Source organism: Pleuronectes platessa, chromosome 8 (genome assembly GCF_947347685.1).
Source record: "Pleuronectes platessa chromosome 8, fPlePla1.1, whole genome shotgun sequence".
Classification (NCBI taxonomy): Eukaryota; Metazoa; Chordata; class Actinopteri; order Pleuronectiformes; family Pleuronectidae; genus Pleuronectes; species Pleuronectes platessa.
The window spans coordinates 25,301,926-25,325,040 of record NC_070633.1 but is presented as its reverse complement, the minus strand read 5'-3'; the positions used below and the strand labels follow the sequence as shown (position 1 = coordinate 25,325,040).

General features: G+C 41.0%; 1 protein-coding gene across 1 annotated transcript in view; it reads right to left on the bottom strand.

Annotated features, from left to right (window-relative positions):
- Positions 1-23,115, bottom strand: part of rxfp1 (relaxin family peptide receptor 1) — a 48,753-nt gene that overhangs the window by 14,624 nt on the left and 11,014 nt on the right. Inside the window, exons 3-5 of the mRNA XM_053429061.1 lie at positions 8,957-9,040; positions 4,119-4,224; positions 177-248 (exon numbers count right to left, since the gene is read on the bottom strand). Coding sequence (XP_053285036.1) covers positions 177-248; positions 4,119-4,224; positions 8,957-9,040 — 262 coding nt within the window. The remainder of the gene's footprint in view (positions 1-176; positions 249-4,118; positions 4,225-8,956; positions 9,041-23,115) is intronic.

The following is a 23,115-nucleotide window of genomic DNA, read 5'->3' as shown; positions in this document are numbered from 1 at the left end:
CCAACACATCCTCATGTTCACCAAATAGGCGTCTTGAAATGAATAAAAGATCAGAACAGTGAGGAAAGATGAATGAATGTATTATTGTAATTGATCATACTGTTAAAATAGGATTAGGACAAATGTACGTAACAATATTTGAGTGTGATCCAATCGATAGCTCTTGAACCACTCACAGTTTCTGGAGGCTCTGGTACTTGAAGAACGTGTTTTCCTTCAGCTTGTGAAGCCGGTTCCTCTGTAGAGACCTGAAAAGAAGAAAAACAGTCAAACGCAGAATTCACTGTCAAGGTTAAGATGTTTACACCTGGGTTTATACCTTTTCTAATACATGCCGGTCACAAGGTCTATTCAACTTTACAATGACAACTCTCAACCTTCAAATGATATAAAAAACATACCACATCATATATAACATAAATAGTGAATGTCCGTTGAAAACACAGGAAGTCACCATCTCCTTCTCCCACTTAGTCACTTACTTGGAAATAAACTTGTAAAAGTGGCAGAATGTGTGTTGCTGCTTTAACGCTTCGATTCACCGGTTGATTTCAAAGCTTTTAACGGATTAACGGCTCATCAACTCTCACGCAGTCATCGTCGAGCGGCAGCCAGTGGTCAGTGATGGGAGGTTTTTCGTCTCTGTGGGCTCGTCGCTCCCTAACAAAACATTGTGCTGCTGGTCTGAACGTGCACTGTTGGAGCATTCCAGTAAACAAACAAGCTTTCTATCCAAAACACAACGGGGCTCAGGACATTTTCCACTTTCTTCTGCTAAGTGTCCCTTGCTTTCTTCTTTGAGGTGTACTTGTGGTAAATGATGGATCCCTGCCTGTACCCTGGAGCCAATGGGGGCCATTGGCTTACGACTTATAATTAAGCTCTCTGTGTTTTAATGTGTGTTGTTTTTTAGAAAATTGGAGCAAATAGGATTATGAATTTTTTTTAATGTTTTGTCGATCAACAGATCAAATCTTGTGATGTAACGACTTTAAGGCTGTAAACTGTATATAAGGATGCAGGTCTCAACAGTGAATCAAATCATCTTGATAGCCCCCTGGTGGCCGGCTGCAGTATAGCTAATACAACCGGCCTCCTCTGTGTTAGTGGATGGGACAGATATGAGAAATCCAAGGGTTTAATTGGAGCAACTTGATTTTAATTATTTTCATTAAAGAGGTCAGAATTGGTTTTACTGCAGTGTTGTGTGGTTCCTTGTGGCTCTGTATTCGATTTACTGACAATTTATGTAAACTTTACGGCACATCGGACGTACAATGCATTGTAATTTAACATATCAACATAATAAATAGAATTTCAATGTGATATATGTTGTACGTTATCTAAGGCAACATAGTGTTTGTATTATTTGCCTGTTTGGCTCGAATTTTTCCTAAATCTGTTAAAGTCATGAGACCTTGAAAAGTTCTCTTCCAAATACAGTTTTACTAAAATATGAAGTTTGGCCCTCTGAGCTAAATGTAATCAATATTGTGATTATTTATTTGAAGCCTCACAAGCTGGACTGGGTTTAAATTTGAACTGAACATGTACTTTACAACATGTTTTGATAGATATCAGGTGAATGTTTTACAGTAATGAAATAAAATCAAAATTTGTTCTATTGTTTTCCCCCTCTTGGCAAATCAAAATATTCTGTGTATTATTAAAACTGTTCCATCACATCCAAAAATCCCCTGGTCCAACATAAAACATTAAGTTCACTCTGAAGGTGAACACTCAATGTTTAAGATATTTCGTCTGCACATTTTTCCCAAAGTGATTTTGTTTTACTTTAAACTTTCTTTTAAATGAGAAAACATTAGTATTGATAAAAGATAGAGAAAACATTTAAAGATGATAACACTCTGCAGAGAAAACCTACTTTAGACTATGATTGTAGTTATAGTTATATAACCTTATCAAACTATTTAAGTAACAAAGAAAACAAATTAATAAATAGATACATTTTTAAAAGTTATTACGGAGAGAAAAGGAGAAAAAGAAACTGTTGACACTTTTATCCTTAAAGAGGGTTTTACATGTACTGGTACATCCCGGGTGAGTTGGCACAAAATGACCTTCTTTCAATTTGGAGACAGAACTGCAATAACTCATTAATTTTAGCCTGAAAAATTAGATGTGCTCATGAGCAAGATTAGTGGATTTAATTACAAGTTGACAACCAATTAAACTCTGTAATTATTTGTTAATGAACTATCTATTTATCATGTTTTGGGAAAAAGGTCAAACATGTTAAACATATGAGGGCGTTGGTGATTTCCTTGTCCTTCACGATTCTCTGATTGGAAGTCAGAGAACTGTATCAGGTTCCTGTGCCGTCAATGAAATCATCAAATCTTGTACCAGAATCTGACGAGGTCATACATTCGCGCGAGTCCGTCTTGAATGAGGCCTATTCGACGTAAGTGCACAGGTACTATAACCATGAAACACATTTCCAAGCTTTCCACTTTTTGAAGTGCATTGCTGCCCCTTAAGTTTCAAGGAGCTTAAAGACGTCAGGCAGCTGTTATTGTCTGCTTCATTCGAGGACACGGACGCTCTTCACGACCTTAAACGCCTTGAAAACACCAGATCTGTTTACCTGACTGAGCCGCTCTGATGGGTCGGTGCATTGTGCAGCACATGAAGGGCTGCGTGGGAACCGGGTATCATAACCAAACACCCACAGCGTGTTTATGTCGTTTTACTTGGCATTTGGTTGTGTTTGCCTCGTGTTAAGGTTTGTGTGTCTGTGACTGAAACATGAAAAGCATTGAAGAGGCGAATACACAAGTAAATTCACTGTATACAAACCTTTGTTATACTCATTTGTACCACATTAAGACAAGCTATTGGTTAATATAAATAGTCTGCTGCTATATATAACTCAATCTGATGGAGAATCGTTTTCTGATGATCACTGTTATTATGCACTAATGTTCAGAAAACCTAAGACTGTCCATCGCTGCAGCTCCTCTGCTCAGTCTCTGTCGGAAACACTTCTGTCTGTTTAAGGCCCCCCCGTTCCGATAAAGCCCATTTCCAGGATGGATCGTGAACATCTTCCTTTGCTGTATCTGTTTTTGTTTTGCCAAACCAGTAGCTGCATGTGAGTTATGCAAATATTACGTGATATCAGGACGATGCAGAAATATCGGCAGCACTGCTAACGAGGGGATTCAGCTGCAGTGTTTCCTGTGGGGGGGGAGAGGAGCTCCCTTTATTGCAGATATATTAACTTTGCAAAACTTAACCATACACCAAAAAAATCATCTGTTCTTTAGAGTTTTCAAGGCAACTGTGGCCCAATTTTTTTTTAATATTCCAGTTTAAACCCAAAGCATAGACCATTGAACTAAAAAAGGAAAAGGGGGTGGACAGGCATCGCTTCAAAACTAGATTTTACCGACATTCAGGATTTACGTGATTTTATAGACATTCAATCAGGACAAACATTTCAACCTTTTACCCAGTAATTGTAAAGTGGCCGATAACCAAGCTGAGTACGAGCCCTCGGTGGAGGCCTGCACTCCACTCGATGCTCCGCTGTTCTTACCAGAAATTCAAATTCATTAGCAGTTTGGTCGGCTGCACATTAAACTCACAAAGAATAAAGCTATTTTGAATACGCCCGGTCCATGGAGGGGGGGGGGGATAAAAAGCGAGCTGACTACAAAAAATATTACACAGCCCAAATACACCAGAATGTGCATCGTGCCCCGGCAAAGATAAAGCAGACGCCGCGGGGGTATGATAATGCTGGGGCCGGCCATTCTCCTGCAAAACTGCATTGATTCCCAGTTCTTTGGAGAAAAGTCTTAAATGATGCATAGAGAATGAAATTGGGTAATTCACACTGATTCAAACACTGACAAATCGGTAATACCCACAAGGTTGTACGTCCTTGTCAAATATATGTAAAGAGGGCAAGAAAGTATTTGGATCGAAATAATTAAAACTTTAGACTTTTGACAGAAAACTCCCCGGGTGTGATGCTGCCTCTTTCAAGGGTGCACACGGCTCATCAGGTACTTTCCATTTCGGTTTAATCTTCAATTCTGGCTGCGAGCACGTTCCCTACCCACCAAATAAGAGGTTACTTTTCTACTCACATCATGGTGACATTTATCGCCACCGCGGGGACGTCTCGGAGCTGCGCGCTGTCACAGTCCAGCTCCAGCTCCCGGCACTTGCACAGCTCGGGAACGAGGCCCAGCACTGGAGAAGAGAGGGAAGGGACAGGAGAGAGGACACGTCAATCATCCTGACAGCCTGTCACGACTGCAGCTGTGTGGGGGAACTGGTGGATCTCAGATTTGTCTAAATCAGGAGCCAGAATTTACACAGAGGTGTTGATAACATGTCCAATATTCATGCACAATTCCTGATTGTTTAATTAGCACATTTGAGACATTCTTTGTTTTGAATACCTTTTGAAAATCGAACAAGGACATTGTTTTCTTCAAATAATCTCCAAAAGTGAATAAATCTGTTCAAGTTGTATTTGCTATTTTTGGTATTGTTAATAACTGCAGCCCTGATTCTGCTGGAGGAGAGTTTAAGCCCTTAGATTAATGCAGTGAATACAACAAATACAAGAAGAGTTCATTCAGTGACTTGGAGGATAAACACGAGTTCGGAATAGAGATCTTCTCTCACGAATGCTTATTGGACATTCTTGGGTTAAGCCACCTTTAATTAAATCCCAGTTTGGATGAGCAAGATGTGATGAGAAGGAGGTGATGAGATTGTTTAAACAAACTTTTCTGGCTCCACAGGAAACAAATTACATCTGATGACATATCAGAATTAACCGTGTCAAAGTTGCTTAAAGGCTCCAGGCAAACACTATAATTTGCACGGACAATTGGACTCTCAGCTCCGACTTCAACAAAACAAATGTTTTCAGAATCACTATTGATCGAGGCTAGTAATGAAAATAGTCTGAGGTGCTCTAATCATTTGGGACAGTTTATAACGAGTTGAATTCAGGTGTCTAAAAAGGCAGAGAACAAAGGTTTCCTGTCCTTTTATTTCAGCAGCGAATTGTTTGCTTGTTTGTTATTTGAAAAATGGATTTGAACATCTGCAATTTGTCTGGACCAGTGAGCGGGGGGGGGGGGGGGGGGGGGGGGGGGGGGATCTCTTTATTCAACTGGTTACTATTCAAAACCATCCTGCTGTCTGATGCTTCCTCTGACCAGTTTAAGTCTAGGTATGCTTTTTTTCTAGAACCATCTGAGGGCATCGTGACCTTTGATCCCTAGAATCGAATGTGATAATCTGTGCTTTCAAGAGAACATTCATGCCACGTTTGAAAAGGATTCTCTCGACGCGTTCCCAAAGCAAAGAAACGTTTTTAGAGGTCACAGTGAAGATCTAAACAAGTCATCCTGGAGTCCAAGTGAATTTCTATATATATATCACCTTTGCAAAAACATATAGTTCAGCAAGACCTGGAACTTTAACTTTTGAATAGAAAAAGTCGTCTCAGTTCATCAAGTGAACGTTTGTACGAAATCTGAAGAAGTTCTCTCGGGTGGTTTGTTGAGATCTTCACAAGAATAAGAAAACAAAAAAAAGGCAGAAATGTTCCTTTTAGTTTCTGGCAAGTGGACACCTGTGTGCCTTCCCCCTGCTGTATCTGTGAATCTGATGTGAACGGGTAGAAACACAACAAAATGCCATTTAGGCACTCTGCTGGTAATACTGTATGAAAGAAGCTTTGAGATGATTAGCAGAGTTCCTGGAAATAATAATGCCCTTAGCTGCAGTTATCAGTCTGAAGCCATCTGACACGCTGCAAATGGATCCTTATTGGGCTAAATCACAAACTGTATAGTAGTGCCAGAGAGAAAGTTTTGTCTTTTCTGATCATTTTTTATTTTCAGGCTGATTCCTACACTTATCAAGCCTTGCACTAGTCTCTAGACCAATCGTGCTGCATTGCTACTCCTTCAAAAACCTTTGTCTATGTGTGGTTTAGAAATTACAGCTGGTGGTATTTATCTCACAGCTCGACATTAAAACTGGGACTGAGGAAACTCTATCTCACCAATTTGCAAATGTCCATCGGCAACTAAACCAATCCACGCCCTTCGAAGACGACCCCCCCCAGCTCCAGCCAACCAGCTGGGGGTCCCGGGCATTTGTGGGTCTTATTATATGTACCATATAGAGCTAAAACCAACCTGCTGTCGGTGTGTGAGTAACACGGGAGGGCAACATGTTTTTAGCAGCGCTGGATGATTGTGTATACAGCGTAAAGTGCTTTGAGTGGTTGTTCGGACGAGAGGAGCTAGATGATTGCATTCCATTAATCATTTAACCTTTTCCACCACGAGGTGTGCTGGAAAAGATGTTTGATGCGTGTTTATGTGTTGATTGCTGCTCCAACAACAAACTGCGGCTCTGAATAACAGGAATACAAATAGAAACAACACGCCTCTGCTCCATGGAATCAATTTGACTTTCATTTCATGTGTCAAAAACATAAACGACAATACGACTGATCAGGCATCAATAAAGTCAGAGTAAGCTTTGCTATCTCCTGTTTCAAGTCTTAAATTCTACTTTAACATAATCATATGATACATTCAATAATCGTGCACGAGTAGGAAATTCCCTCTGGGTTTCACTAACTCGTTCCAGCTGCAGAGGTAAATACACATGTACCATCCTTTTCTCAAAGCTTGTGTCATTTCCGATTTCAGACATCTGCTTTGACACTGAATAACTTGACACGTGCACACGCGTACCTCCATCTGGCGGACTGGACCTTTGCCGATCAGGGATCAACGGAAAACCTATTTGTTTTCGCTGTCTATGTAAATGTGTTCACTTCCATTCCGATGCCAGGGCGATGGTGGTGACGCCCCGGTGTGCAACATATAAATCAGCCACTGGATTCTATGCACATGGCTTTGCAGGCTCAGTTAGAGAAAATTACATGGGGCCTCGTCCACGTGAAAGGATTAATGCAGATTTATGCTGATTTTGATATAGGGGCAGCAGGGCAAACAGATGCCTTCCACTGGCTACTGGGAGATTATCAGGTTAATGAGCCACCAGATATGAAACTTTATGGCCCAACGTGAGCAGTAACTCTACGAACTCATCAACTCATGCACGTCAAGACGGTTCACAGGATTACGTGTTTGAAACTGAAAGTAGTTACCACTCCGAGCACGATCGGGGTTCTGGCACATTTAAAAACAAATGCACGTTTTGGAACGCTCACTGATCTGGAATTTCTTTTATCAATTTTTTTGTCTACGCTTTCATTTACTGGGATTCACAATGGTGCCCAATCCCTGCCTTTGATCCCTGTCGGCTCAAGATCATGACATGTATCTCTATTTAAATCTGTGCCGCTGGCAGGCAAAGATGATCAAAGAGACAATGTGGTTTGATCCCAGACTTCTATTGTTTGAATGCTTGACTGTGTCCTACCACTGTGTGGCCTCCCTTTAAGTGCACACCTGCAGGTCTCAACCCGGCCAAGCCTGAACCCTCTCGCCTTTTTTAAATTATCTGAACTGTAATTTTCACTCTATGTACTGTATGGACTCTGAAAAGCAATATCCTGGATATGAACAAGAGGGTCTCATTTTGCGGCTACAGATCTCGGTTGGGTCACTTGACAAGGCAGGCAAAGAGTTATCATAAATATGGAGGTGAAACCAAAATGAATGTCTGCCATATTTCCAGCAGCAACATCCTCTGCATCCCAGGGGATGGGAGAGATGTGGAATCTGAAGCACAGGGGACTGGACAAGGTCACAGCTGAAACGGCACCGGAATATTTCCCCGCCTGCAAATGAGGAAAATCTGCAATGACGATATGACCTGTGAGAAAGAATCAAATATTGAAGTTGGGCAACATAGATAATATGTCTTCCTCAGCTAAAGCAAACCTCGGTCACGACCAACTTGACACCAATTAATCTGAGCGTAGCTGGCAGCTCGCTGAGGTCTCATCTGGTCAAAAGGGTGTGAATGCACGGCCCACGCATCCAGGGCTCCGTCTGAAAAGTCTGATGATTGCATGCTGAGTATGTAAGTGCAAAATATTTCTGGAGGGCTTGTGTCAATGTTGCAGCAATGAGAAGGTGGGAGGATCACATCAAGATCTTCTCTGGTCGATACCTTTGGTCTCACACTTAAGGTTTTTATTGGTTATTTTTCATAACTACATTTATAACCTGATTATTATAAATAAAAACCAGCAACACAAATTTTTACAGCACCTTTACAGCACCAAATTCACCTCAATATATAAATGTAATAGTTTATCTGGAAACAAACATAAAATGTCAAATCAATTTAAAACATCCATAACATTTTTACCATCCTTTGACACAAAATCATTGTTACTAAATTCTGCTACTCTGTGATGTGAAAGTATTATTTTTATTTGATCAACACAAAAATACACATAATAGGGTTTCTGTCTATAGAAATGCTAAACAGATGGTGTGGCTGGTGGGAGAGTATGTGCCTGAACAACAACTACTGCAGCAACTTTGGCAAATACTGAAATGTGCTATCTACAGGAAGAAAAAAACAAACAGATTTTCAAAGTAAAAACTGCAAGAGAGTTTTTAGGACACGTTCATACACAGAGGGAGAGAGAGAGAAGGAAAACTTCACTTGGCAGTACACACAACTTCAAACAGTCACAAACTCCTTTAGACAGAGTTAATCCAGCTATTGAGCTTCTACCTTTAAGCAGCGAGCAAGAGACACAGAACGTCAGTAACAGGAATCCCACAGAAAGTGAGTTGCATACTAGAGTCCAAAGGTTTTCTTACTTCTTTTTAACTAAGTGAAATTGCATTATACCTATGTCCTTTTGACGACTTAGATGTCTGCTTGTTTTGTCTCATGGGTTGTGGTTTATAGAAAAATCTTTACAAGAGCAGTTCAGAAACAAAATAACAGCACTTACAGCAAATGTTGGACTTGGTCCCCGTGTTGTAGCTCGGCATTCCAAAGTATTTGTCGAAGAGATGGGGCCATCCATTATTGTCTCCTGTCAAAGGAAAGAAAGAGACAGAGATTACGCGCGATCGTTTTTTCCTTCAAAGACAAACATCTTTATTGCATTAGAGCTCCTCTTGCTGCATTCTCTCACAGATGCCTCCCACGTCTTACAAGCAGATGTGAATGGTTTTATTTCACCCCTTAATCTAACAGAGGACAGAATCTGCTGTGGAACTAAAATAGTTTTTTATCGTCCATTTAAAAATGTATCTTAAAGCTGTATGATTGTGAAAAACAGGATTTGCCAGCGCAGCCTCAGCTCTGCCACTCTGACCTCTTTAGTTCCCTTGAGAAAATTACAGAGCAGGTGCAAATGTCAAAACACTGACTTGCAGCTGATGAAAGTGGCCACTGTGCCTTCTGGACCAATAGCTTTGCAGAATTCAAGGCCGGCCACATCCATCTTCAGTCCGTTGCTCTCTGCCCTCTCCCTCTCGCATGTTGGACACGCAAGCATGCAACACGGCAAGAAAAGTTTGCTCCCTCATTCATAATTACTGTGGGTGTTTGACCTGATGCGTCACCTTGAACACCTCCGTCAAACGCTCGCCGCAGGCGGCTGTAGGCCTGCTGCTGTGACTTTGAAAATAAGGACTCATCAATCTGCTGCTGTCAGACTTCAGTTGAAAGTTAAGAGGCCCCGTCAAATGGCGCTAGCACATAAAAGAGGAAAATGAAGTTGTGGTGAGCGCTGTAAAGTCCGTTTCATATTCAAATGACTCGCATCTTACAACCAGTGCAACGAGAACAAACACCAGTCGGACTTCCTGTTAAACGAATAGGACTGGACAGATAGAACATGGATGATAAGATTATCTGAAATGGCCCACACATATTGAAAATGAATTTGATATACCGCAAACCCCCCCAAAAAACTCACTACTTGGTCAGATACTGTACATTCAGATGTGTGTTTGCAAGCAGTATTACGTAAAGAATACTACTGGACATATTGCTGCGAACTTTGGTGGAAGGATGTGCTATGGGTCAGGAGAGTAGGAGGATATAACCCTGATTGTAAAAGGAAGAGCAACGTATATGTATAAAAAACCTAACTTCTCTTCTCTCCTTTTACCAGCTGTCTGTCATCTCCAGCTCCGCAGCACTGGAAGTGACCCGGTCCGGTTCAGTGGATTTGGATTTGATTGAGGGGGCGTGTCCGGGAACATTGCGAGAAAGGCCAATGCTTAAAGTTTTTCTCCATTGCTTTGGCTCATTTCACAAAACAGAAATGACGTTCTCAAAACAACACGTGCAAACCTCCAAACCACTGGGCACTGGTTCACAACAGATTGGAATATCTCATTCCTCTAATCAAATTGCAATTGTTTTAGCACATCCTAGCACATGACAAGTACAATTTCCAACAGTTTGCACAAATTTCAAATGATTTAGCACACCTTTGCAAACGGTTAGGTACAATTGCCTTCAGTTAGCCCAATTACCAATTGAATATATATTGCTGGTCAAAACTGACTGTCGCTTCTCAGTCAAGTGGTTGTTCTCTGCAGAACATGTTGGCATAATTTCATTGTTTACATCATCACCTGCACAATAGTTCACTCTACTGTCAAAACCGTACAGGCACATAATACCATGAAAAACATCATGGTATATACTGTAATAAGGATATCTTTGATCATCGGCTTAATTTTCAGGTGCAACTAGAACTTTAGTAATCAAGGTTGAGTTTCACACATCTGATCACCAGTCACACAGTAAGTTTACAGTTTCTCTCAATTGCTTTGGCTCATTTCACGAAACAGAAATTACATTCTCAGAGCTCTAAATGCAATTAACAAAATAGCCCATATGGTTCAGCAGAACTACATAGATCACCTTCAAAAGGTCATATCTCACCATACCAAATTTTAGTTTTGATGTTCTTATTGTTTGACAGTATATTGTGCTGTACACATTTTCTGTTACTGTAAGCACGATGTATGGAAAGTATTGTATGTGAAACCTTGAATTAATCTTTTTTCTGTTTGATACACATAGTATTCTGGAAAGAAAAAATCTACTGTAACCATTCAGTGACCATTCCAGGAACTGAGCCAAGATTGAAATGTGCACATGAGGGATATTTCTATGGTCCACTGCCATACTGACCAAACATCTAAACATTTTGACCTGTAGTGTTTAAACAATGCCAAAGGGACTTTTCATTTTGGGGCACTGACTATTTGTATGAGAAAAGGATTTAGATTTGACTGATGAGTTGTCTGTTTTGGGAGAGATATGACCTTTTGCAGGTGTGCTATGGAGTTTTGCTGAACCATCTATGTTATTTTGGCAAAGTGTTTAAAGCTTTGAGAATGTCCTGCTTTTTCTGAGAGATGAGCCACAGCAGTCGAGAAGGAACTTTTCATTTTGGGGGCACTGACTATTTATATGAGAAAATGATTTGCTTTCGAAACTTGAGTTAACTGTTTTGGGTTAGATATGACCTTTTGAAGGTGATCTATGTAGTTGTGCTGAACCATATGGGCTATTTAGCCAATTGCACTTAGAGCTCTGAGAATGTCATTTCTGTTTCGTGAAATGAGCCAAAGCAATGGAGAAAAACTGTAATCTCCCAGGACACGCCCCCTCAATCAAATCCAAATCCACCTCCTCTCAAACTTTTTGCTTTGGAACTTAAGAAAAAAAAAATTTAAATCAAAAGGCACCACTTCAGAGGCACAGACAGACGGGCATACTGATCCCCCCCGGCACTTCATTCAGGGGGCGATAAGAATAACTGCATCATCAGACCATGACTCAAGAAATCAAACTCGCTTGTGTGGCCTGCGAGAGGACAAGGCGCTCGTCAGTGAGGCTATGGGCGCATTTACCCTCTGATAATCCGCCACACGATCCACCTGCTAATTGTGAACAGACTGTGAAGTGGAGAGGATGAATGATAATGACTTTAGCGATCCCTTGACTCTTTCTCCAGCCCAACGAACAACATTCAAACCAGTTAAGTGTAAGACCTCGTCCTCTTGTGGTTTCCGCAGAAGCAATCTACACAGAGGATGAATCTGATTGACTTTGGTAATCCTCTGACTTTATCCTCAAGCGCCACCATCAGGTTGTCGTTTAAACATTTTAATTGAGACGTGTTAACTCTTGGATTGCCGTAACATTTTGTGCTTACACTCATTTTAATATTCATTATAAATACTTAAAATTATAGTCTGTATATAAAGATGGACGTCTCCTCCACAAAAGTTAAATATAGGTAATAAACACCAACTCCTCCATGTTAGGGGATAGGACATGGGCCAATCTGAAAAGTCTTCTCAAAGATGCTCTCTCTCATTTTCAAGTAAATTTGGCTTTGATGAGTTATTTGATGTCATGAACAAAGTTGCGACTGACTCACAATTGGTCAATCATTTGTATCGGTAGGACAATCCCCCCCGATTGCTACTGCACACACTCTGGTTCCAAATCCATCCTTTATCTATACCGCCTATCTTTTGAGCTGGAGCCAATCATGGCTGATATTGGTCGAGAGGAACTTCACACACTGGACATCAGGGCCAGCATACAGAGGGAACCTACGTTCACACATTCAAACGTTAAAGACCCCATTCTGCATTCTGTCTTTGGTGTGATGGGAGGAATCTGGAGAAACTGGAGCCTACACAGACAGCAACCATCAGCAACAAAAGAGTTTGTATCCACGATATCTTAGCTTCATTTTGAGATCATGGAAGGAAGAGACACATCCGTCATCTTTACAGGCAACCAGCTTGAACCACTGACAAAATTAAACTCTCTTTTGAAAATCCTTCATTCCCTTCAAGATGGTTTCCAGCCCTGAGACACATACATGTAGACATGTAGATGAAGGTCCCATATGAATCTGTTCATGTACAGCATGCACTGTGGGAACTTACCAATAATAGGTCACAGCATGTGCTGGTTTGTGATCAAAGCGGCTGCGGTGAGACTTGCTCCTCCCGCCGTCATTTAGATTTGTGTTTAGCATTTTACCATTCAGCGCTGTCGCGGCGCTTCAAAGGTCCGTCACACACTCGCCGCAGCTCGCGTGTGAAATACAAATCTCAGAAAAATGCCGTTGCGGCTGCGATGAAGAAAGACAACGCTCCTGGCATTAATTGATAAGCGTTCCACGAATTTGAGTGAGTTCGGAGACAAACACACACACACACACACACACACACACACACACACACAAACACAAACACACACACACACTGTTGGTTATCTCTGTTACAAATCACTGTCTTCACAGATAAACCATTATGAAGCTGGTTGTGGGTTCTTCTAACTTATTTTGCTATGCTAAGACAGCATTTTGTTTATTATGCATTAATCTGCATTTTAGGCGGGGGGGTTGATGTATTTATAGAGCATTTAAACCTTTTCTGATTAAGATTGCCTTAATCTTTGGGTAAATATGTTTTGCAAGAGAAGAAGAAAATATTGTACACATGCCTGATCTTAGAAAGAAGAGAGCTGAATTCGAGTCTTCCTCGGATTTTCCTTCCAACATGTTGCAAGTTATCATTCATTCATGAGTGTATCCAACCACTGACACCCACAACTGTGTGTTTAGACATCTACTGCAGCTTTGCAAGGAAAAGGTAGAATGAAAAACAGTGGGGAACCTGTGATTAACCGACCCCTGGCAGAAGTTAAGTTGCCAGAACATGGAGCTGCTGATGGCCACACACTGGTTGTTCCAGATAACCCACAACGTGACTCTGTGGTTCTGCTCACACGATACTCATCTTTTTTTCATCCACTGCCAGTGGCTGGGCCATCAGATATTTCCTTAATGAAGGAGGGGGTCAGATAATGGATCCTGGTGCTGCATGATAAGTTCCAGGTGACGGCACAACTCTGGTGAGAGCAGGACGACCTGAAAATAAATTAAATTCTCATTCACTTCAAACCGTGCTTTCACTTATGGACTCTATCAGTCTTGTTCTAAATTAAGCAGCAATGACAGGTTTATTTTTTCCCCAAAAACCCATAAATCAAAACACCTCACAGAACTTTCAGAAGGTACAGAACACTGTTGCCCGTTTCATCTTCCTTTGGCCTTTGTTTATATAAATAACACAACAGCTTATCAGATCATGGTGTGATGCATGAATATTTACATCAATTTATTCATTTGATAGGTTAATTAATGGCTGCATGCACAAATGTGGTGTTTCTGGTTTAACTGCACCATACGTGTTTTTCTGGTGCTCTGGGCAATAAAACCATTAATCTTTGGTATCATATGATGAATGCCTGCATTTATAATATATAACTTTGGCTGCTATGGGTCCCTGAATCAAAACAATAACAAAATACTTATTTTGCATATGTCCTGCGGCAGCTCGGGATCATGGGAGTTGTTGACTCCACTGCTATTGCATATGAAAATATATCCGATGTAATGTATTCAGGTTTTATTCCTGTCGGGTCAAGTCTTGTGATACAATACAAACAATGTTAAGAAACAAGAGAGACGGCTCGCAGGGAGGTTTTCCTTCGTCTTGCGTCGTTTGAGCTGGAAGTTATGGAAGTGATGGGTGAAGCTGCTGGTGAAGCAGATGTGAGGAAATTAAAAGGCGACTAAAATAAAACGCCTCATTACCTTGTACAAAATTGTGGATTTCTCTGGGTTTGAACATTGTTGTTAACATTTTTGATAGTGAAGGTACAGGTCTTGTTGTTTTGGGACATTTTAATGAAGAATTGTTGTATTTTATCACTGCAGATATTGGCTCAGACCTCACATTATTCACAGATGGGGAGAAGGGTTTAGAAAAGAGCAGAAGACAAAATATAATAAACGTTTTACTTCGCTCCTTTTGGGATGTGTTTATATCTGTGAAGTTTCAAAGTTGTTGGATGGAAATCATCAACTTTTACATGTAAAAAAAAGATTGAGACCCCCACACTTCTAACAAGCACCCACATCCAAGTCGAGATTTAGCTTTTATAATTAATCTCTGTTGGCACAGGAGTTCCATTACTGTATTATATTCTGTGCAGAATATTTTCCCATCACAAGTCTAATTAGAGGGGAGGCACACCACAGATGGTGATGGGATATGATCAGAATTCCATTGAGCCACTTTGAACTTTAAAGGCAATTTCATTTGTGACTCAAAGCACAAAAAGACCAATAATGGAAAAGTGATTTAAAAAGCGATGGCATCATTGTGGCTCAGAGATCAACAGCCACTCTGATAGGAAACAAGAAGCAGGGAGACGGACAGTGTGTGATGTAGCCTGCACACTATTTGAAGTCACATTCAAAGAGATACATGACATGCTTGCAGATGCAGCACTGACGGAAAAGAAAAGAAGAATTCAAATGTCTTTCTGAGAGCAGACCTCCTCTCAACCATCTGTCAGTTTCTTAAAGAAGATGGAATAAGGCGGGCTCCTCTGTGGACGGGGGGGGGGGGCACTTTGTTTTAAAATGAACCCACTGTCGGGGGGGGGGGGGAGACCTGAAACAAGGTGGAGCTACATCGCCGCATTGTAAAAACAAACATCGCTCCTGAATCGCAATTACAAAGTCAAACAGTGGCTCTTAATCCTCGACTCAGGTTCCCGCGACCTGGAGCCTAATCCTGCAGGTGCTACCTGGGACACCGGGTTGATGTAATAACATAGACTGGTAGGGCAGACCCGCTCACAGCACGCCAGTTCACGCCTGGCAATACAATGTGTCTCCAGTGTGTCGCTGTGTTTGTGTGTTTGTGTGTTTGTGTGAGAGACAGAGGGGGGCAGAGTGAAGCCAAGAGTGGTAGAGTAAATCAAAAGGCAGCTCTACATTGGAGAAAGCTAATTTCTACCCATGTGAAAAAAGAAAGAGAATGTGGCATCCAATGTTGAAATTGTAGCTGTGGCCATAGATGGTTGAATGGGCACAAAAGTCTCCACAGATAGATGGACACAAATATCCAGGATGAGGTTGGGACTCTTTGTAATAACTAATCAGAAACATGAACACTTGAATATACATCAGTTTGAAAAGAGACAATCTTTCTTTCAATCTCTGGATTTACTGAACTAATGTATTTTCAGTCTGCCTACATTTCCTTGATAAACCTAGATGAGCTCACAGGGACCTTTTCCCCTCAGCCCTGAATTCTAATCAGATCATCTTCGAGTCCAAGTGGCAACCGGTCAAAATTTGGAGAAATGTCGTAAAGGTCGATTGGAGATTATGTTCAAGAGGCCAAAAACTTTTAAGGCCGCCATAACTTTGACATCCAAATTCTAATCAGGTTCATCCATGAAACCAAAGATGATCAAAGTCCTTCTCGAGATATGTTGTTCTCGGGAACGGGACGAGTGGACGGACAACCCGCACACATTATGCCTCTGGCTATCAACGCTGCGGAGGAATAAGCATATTTAATGTGTACTTTGACACTTTGGTTTGGCCCAGATCCCATCTGCTAAAAGGGATGAGGCAGGGCTTATGACCAATACTGCAACCAGCCACCAGGGGGTGATCCGGATAATTTAGCCTCACTTTTGCGGAGTTATCGCATGCCATCCATCATTACATACATAGACGTGTCCCAGGGCTTGGTCTAACAACTGCTACTACACAGTGTGTCCCCGTTTCTTTTCATAATTGCATACTCTGTAAGATTTACGGCATCCAGAGGAGTGTTGTGGTTCTGGGGGCTCAGCCATAGCACAAAGAGATGATGCATCCGTCAGGTTTAATTGGGCAGAGGGCTGTTTCCCCTGCACGCTGCTGTGGAGCAGGAGCGAGCCGCAGAGAACCTATAGCTCGGTCCAGTGGATTTAAACAATCCCTGTTTGCCGGGGGCCAGTGGAAGCACATGCATCTTTAATAATCCAAAACACTTCTCACCTTATCGGGGGAACAGTCTCCTCAATGCTCTATTGCATGAGAATATATTCAATTACACACCGACTGTCATTACCGCACCATCCATTTGAAGTCCTTTGATTTTCATTCAAAAGTAATCTCCGCTGCACAATGGGCTTGAAATTAAGCAAAGCACTGAACACAATGTGCAGCAGACTGTGCGGGTTTTCTTACATTTCAAGAGAAACCTGCCATTCTCCAGGAGAAGAAAGGAATTCGTTATCTCCGTCAAGGACGTTAGGTTTTTTGCCCCCTTCAGTTGATTTGTGTATGGGTTGGTTTGTTTGTTTGTTTATCTGCAGGATTACACGGAAACTACTGAACGGATTTCCACAAAACGTCCACAAGACATTGGCCAAAAGAAAAAACTATTACATTTGCCACAGGTCTCTGAAGATGCAACACAAAAAGTACCACAGGCGTAAGTGTCGAGAGATAAAGAAGTTGCCAAAACAAAGAGATAATGAGTCGAAAAAGGAAGCTTGTGACTTCGGGGATTGCAGTTGAAAATCCTTGGGGCAGGAAAAATAAATCTGATCAAAGTGTGATGGCCCCCGACTGAAGTAACTTACTGCTCGGATGATCCTTTCAGGTGCGACTGTGTATCTGAGCAGACACGTGAGAAAAGTCAGCAGCAGCCCATTTGTCTCGGTCGCTTCTACGTGGAGACGCTGGTGACTGAGCATTTATGCGGTTGGTAAAGTTGATTTGTGAAGTTGTTGCAGTTTGTCGTCGGCCGTGTGCTTTTCTCTCACGCACACAATCAAAGAGGTTTGATTTAATAAGCCTCTCGGTTTGAGATTGGTTTTACGGCCACATGCTGCATAACCCTTTGTTTATCTGAGAGTGTCCATTCAGCTCCGCAGTGGCTTAATCACACGGGATAGAAACGGAAATTAACCTGATTTGTGGGGCCGATGCCAATACCAATATTAATACATTCAAATAAATAATAAAGAAAAACTTCAGAGAAAATCAAATGAAGGAATATTTAGAACACACTAATCAGCTGCAATTTCTGTTAGTCTCTCATTGTGAAATACAAAATACAAAAATAACGATAACAAGGAATAACGGTTTCCGTATATACAGAAATACTGCAGCAATAGTAAGCAACACATATAACGTAATGATTCCCAGTAGAGATTTTAGACTCTACTGTTACTCTGGAGCAATTTTTCCATGATATGCTCAGGCAGGTGTAATGTCCCAACAAAGGGTGAGGATGTTAACTCATTAAAAACTGGCCTTGTAAATGTTTTATGGAGGAAATGTATAGAATTAATTTCTTAAAGCACAAACAAACAAACTATTCAAGTAAATCATTAACAAGAAAACCCTAATTTTCTTCATGGCAGAAAGGGCCAAGCGTGATGTTCCTACATTTTTTTTGAGGATGCTTCCTTTATGGAATTTAATCAGTGTACCTTTCATCTGGCACCACAACAACAACATGGATCACTGATTGTATGAGCATCAAAGCAAATGCAATCAACAGGCTGCACAGTGCTTTAGCTTGAACAATGATTCTTTAATGAAAACCTTTTTGTGTTTGTGTCATTTCAATCCATCAATCAAATTTTATTTGTATAGCCCGTATTCACAAATTACAATTCATCTCATAGGGCTTTAACAGGGTGTGACATCCTCTGTCCTTAACCCTCAGCAAGAGTAAGGAAAAACTACAAAAAACCCTTTTAACAGGGTAAAAATACGTAGAAACCTCAGACAGAGCCACATGTGAGGGATCCCTCTCCCAGGACGGACAGAAGTGCAATAGATGCCACCTGCAGGAAAACATCATCAAGATTAAAGTCTTCAAGATTAAAGATTAAAGTCTCTAGCAGCATTTGATGAAGGTAGACATCCCGAAGGACAACCCCAACATGACATGCCAAGCAGTCCCGCTGCAATCACAGTCCAGCTGCAATCACAGTCATTTGTGTTTTGTAATGTTCATACAAACGCACACTTAATTAAGCACCAACAGTTGTGTCTTCAGTTGGACTATTTTTATATTTCTGATGTTTGACTCTATGAGGTACTTATATCAAGGTACCTGGTATTCTGTATCTGTACCCATCTGTACTTTGTTCTGTACTTTTCTCTTTGAAATACTAGAAAATGCTCTTTCACCTCCAGGACTAAAACATATATTCAAAAGACAGGTAAAGGTAATGATTATCTTCCAGACACAGCTTGTGTTCGAACAGGCGTCTCAAAAGGTTTCATGTGTTTCGCCAGCTTTTCGTTTTGCATTACAAATACTTTTTGCAACCACACTTGGGACCAGTTTCATCTCGCCACTGCCTCCAATTACCTTCACCTTAGTGTGATGCACGACTTCTCAAGTAAAAAGTGGCGTCACTTGCTACGCAGATACACAACTAAGGCTCTCCATAGACACCACTTGCTTTAAATCAGTGCTGGGGTTGTAACAATCTAATTCGGTCGGGACTCTTAACGGCACGGACTCCAGTACCCAATGCTATTTATATCCTCTGATGCTATAATGAGCTATTCCAAGAGCTATTCTGAAAAAAGTCAATGCTCCTTCTCCAGTGTTATATTATAGTGCACATATGTCTCCTTGACAGCGGCGGTGAGTGGACAGGGGATCAATATCCGTCTTTATGGGACAGTTAAACACAGAACAACGCGATTGCTGTGATAAAACCTGGAGTCATCCTCATCCAGAGCTTCTTATTTCAACCTTTTTCAAACATTTTTGTTCCACTCTCTGCATCCCAGTATAAAACCAACAGTCTTTGCACTTTGAAAGTATATGTGAAGTACTTTTTCTAGATGGAAACAACATTTAATCTTTCAGATGTCTGGATCCTTGGCTTTCATGCCCCCCCCCCCCCCCCCCCCCAAAAAAAACTCTGATAAGCAGCTGTTGATACGAACGTTAAAAAAAAAGATTCAGGGCCAAACTGGAAACAGAGAACATTTTGTATAAACGAAGGCATTGTTAAATTATAACGTAAGAAATCTACAGACCTGATTTCAGTAGAAAGGTTTAAATAGAAAAAAATCGATATTAGGCAGCCAACGAGAAAATATAGTGAAAATTCACAACACGTAAAAATACACATTAAACCTAAATGTCCTGTTAACCCGAGGGGCTGGAAAAGGCCGCCTAATACATGTTTCTGTCATTCAGCGTTCGTCTGTGCTTTTAAGATTAATTCGGCTTTTCAAAATCCTTAATAACTTTTTTTCCCTGAATCAATTTGTTCGGGGCCTTTTACTGTGTTTTGGGGTTCGTGCAATATTTCCTCCAGAAACAGATTTTCATTACAAACCCAAACATTAATCATATATAGAACAATATTTTGAAAAAGGCACAAATGATATGAAGGAGGATTGGAAAAAAAATAACACAAACGTCTGGGAATACAACGCATCAATCAAAGACTTGTTTCATGCACATTTCTCACATGAAGTTATGTGAACTGTAGCTGGGGTGGAGATTGTGGCATAAAAGGAAACTACCGGATTATGAGAATTTCGCTGAACTTCTAAAAACTATTCTCAGGCCACAATGAGGACATAACAGGGAGAGATGACTCAGCAGCCATTTGTTTAAATGTCACTCAAAGTGACCCAGCAGAATTTAATTGGGGTCCTAGTTAACGCGGCATTTGCTGTTATTTATTAAAACTGTGAGATTTATTCTCTTGTCATCTGTTAAAACATTGAGCTCCGGTCCCTCGTGTGTTCCAATTAAAATACTGCCGATGGATTCAAAAGAACCGACAACAACTTTTAAGCTTTCAAATCACATTTTCCCGAGATCATTGTCTCGATGCTATTTGAGGTGCAGCTTTAACAAGAACCAGCTCCCACTGCTGTGATGCACACAAGGAACCCTGGAGCGGGGATTAAACCAGTAACAACTTTACCAGTGAACATGGTCATTGTGTTGGGTATTGTATAGAGCTCACGGCTTAAATTCATTTCTGTCCTTCTATCCGGAGTATGACCTCAGTGTGGTGTAAATAATCATCCAAATCTGTTCGGCAACTTCTTATTGAGATTATTGTCTTCATGTTGTTAGAATCTTAATATTTCTGTTGTGTCTTGAAAAAGTCAAGAGGTTGGAGAGGATCTGAAGAGTATTGATCTCAAAGTGATGTATATCCCCATTTCTTTGGGATCAGGGTCCTATTGAAGTAAATCTGTTTATAAAGGATGAGCAGGCTGTGTGTACATGTGGGTGGTCTAACCCTTTTAATGTAATGTTTGATTTCTGATGCGTTTATCTCTTCAGGTTTGTGTCCTGCAGGCCCCACTGTTGTTTTTGTTTGTCGTTCCTCCTTTTCAGCTTCAGATATATCTCTCTGAAAGACGACAGCGTCTCATCTTTCTCAACCAGTCGCACTAATGGAAGCGGAGAAAGCAATGGTTTGGAGAGTCAACCAGCAAATGGAGACGTAAACAAAGTCACAACGAAAGTAAAAGGCTAAAAGCAGCAGGGCTACAGGCGCCGATTTTCCAAAACATGAAGCCGGGACTAATGGCTGATAAAGTTTCAGAAATACGGAAATGTTATTTACAGCATGATGGTGAGAAATAGCCTCAGACAAAAATGCCAACTCCCTCAGTACATAAATCAGTCGAGCAAAACTCTACACTGCAAAATAAAGATCCTCTCCAAGAAACTCAATCAATTCCACGGTGCCTGAGCAGCCGCTGCCCCTCTGAGTAACCTGTTGGTCCGGCTGTGAGCTGTGTCACTCCACTGCCAGTGCGCAGTGTCGGTTGTGGACACGAGGTCAGAGGGCAACAGTGAGATTAGACACGTATTACAGTTACACACGTGGTGAGAGGCTGTGCAGACAATTTGTGTTCTGCGGGAGTGTCGGCAGTTGATGGACGGACGCAGCCTTTTATATTTATTCATCGTTTCCCGGGACTGTCATTGAATCAGATCTACACTGAAGGATTATTATTGCCGAAAGGAAAACTATGAACAACTCTATCACGCAATTTCATCTTTAGCGTTTTTTGCGCTTATTGTGCGTCTTATCTCATTCTTGGCAAATACAGTCTGCTAAAACACAATTCATTCGTTTTTTTTTTCATATCCCTCATAGACTGTGTATAAAGATGGACGACGTGACAGCTCCCCAGATGGGAAGCCCAACATTTGTCTTGTTCGCCCCCTGGTGGCATGCTGCAGTGAGGGTCATTATCCTTACCTCCTCCAGGTTAGCAGATGGGACATGGATTAAACTAAAATGTAAAACTTACCAGCCACAACGAGCAACACTTTGGCGACTTTGGACAGAAAAAACTTTGCTTTTAGTTTGTTATTTGATGGAAGGAGGTGATTGTCACGATGAAACTTGAGACTGGCTCACGATTTGTTGAGCACGTCTATCGGCTCAATCCCCTGGGATATACTTTGGCTTCTTCTCTGGATTGTGGGCGGAAGTGGGAAGTGTCAATATAGTTTATGTATTCTAAAATTGATACATTTAATTTTTAATTAAATTTCAGTTGCACCTAGACGCGTTGATAGGACCTTCGGGGACTTTTCTCTGCCTACTCTACTATAAAAATCAAGATAGATGTGAGATGCTGTGCTCTTTTATTAAAACAGAGTTAACCCTGTGTATTATTTGTGTGTCTGACGCAACTAAAATCTCTTTAAATCTCTAATTTATAAATGTTTTCTACACATGGAATAAAGAAAATGGTAAATACAGAAACACAATAAAAGTAATTGTAGCGCCCTTCTAATTTGATTAAATTAGGTTTTCCTACATGTACAGTTTATGCTAAATTGTCACTAATGTGGGCCTGAAATGGTAATGATGTTGTTGACATGTATCTGGTTAATTTGGGGACGTTTGTGTTAGATATAGAAACGTCCTATGTTTTAAAGAGCCCTTGAACCCCTCAGTTTATTTTTATGGTTTGGATTTGTTCAGGCAGGTGTCAATCATTGTATTTGTCATTGGGGATGAACCTGTGGGATGGTCAGGGGGGGCGGGAGAGAAAGAAGCTGCGGGAAGAAGCTGAAGAGACTATGTTATATGGAAGAAAACTTAAAGTTAACTTGAAGAACAGTTATACTATTAACCGTTTGCAACCGGGCGTTTGCGTGAGGGTTTGTTTATTTTGCTTAAGAGTGTAAACGAGCGTGCTTTAGAACTGTGGCTTTTTGCTAAGGGGCT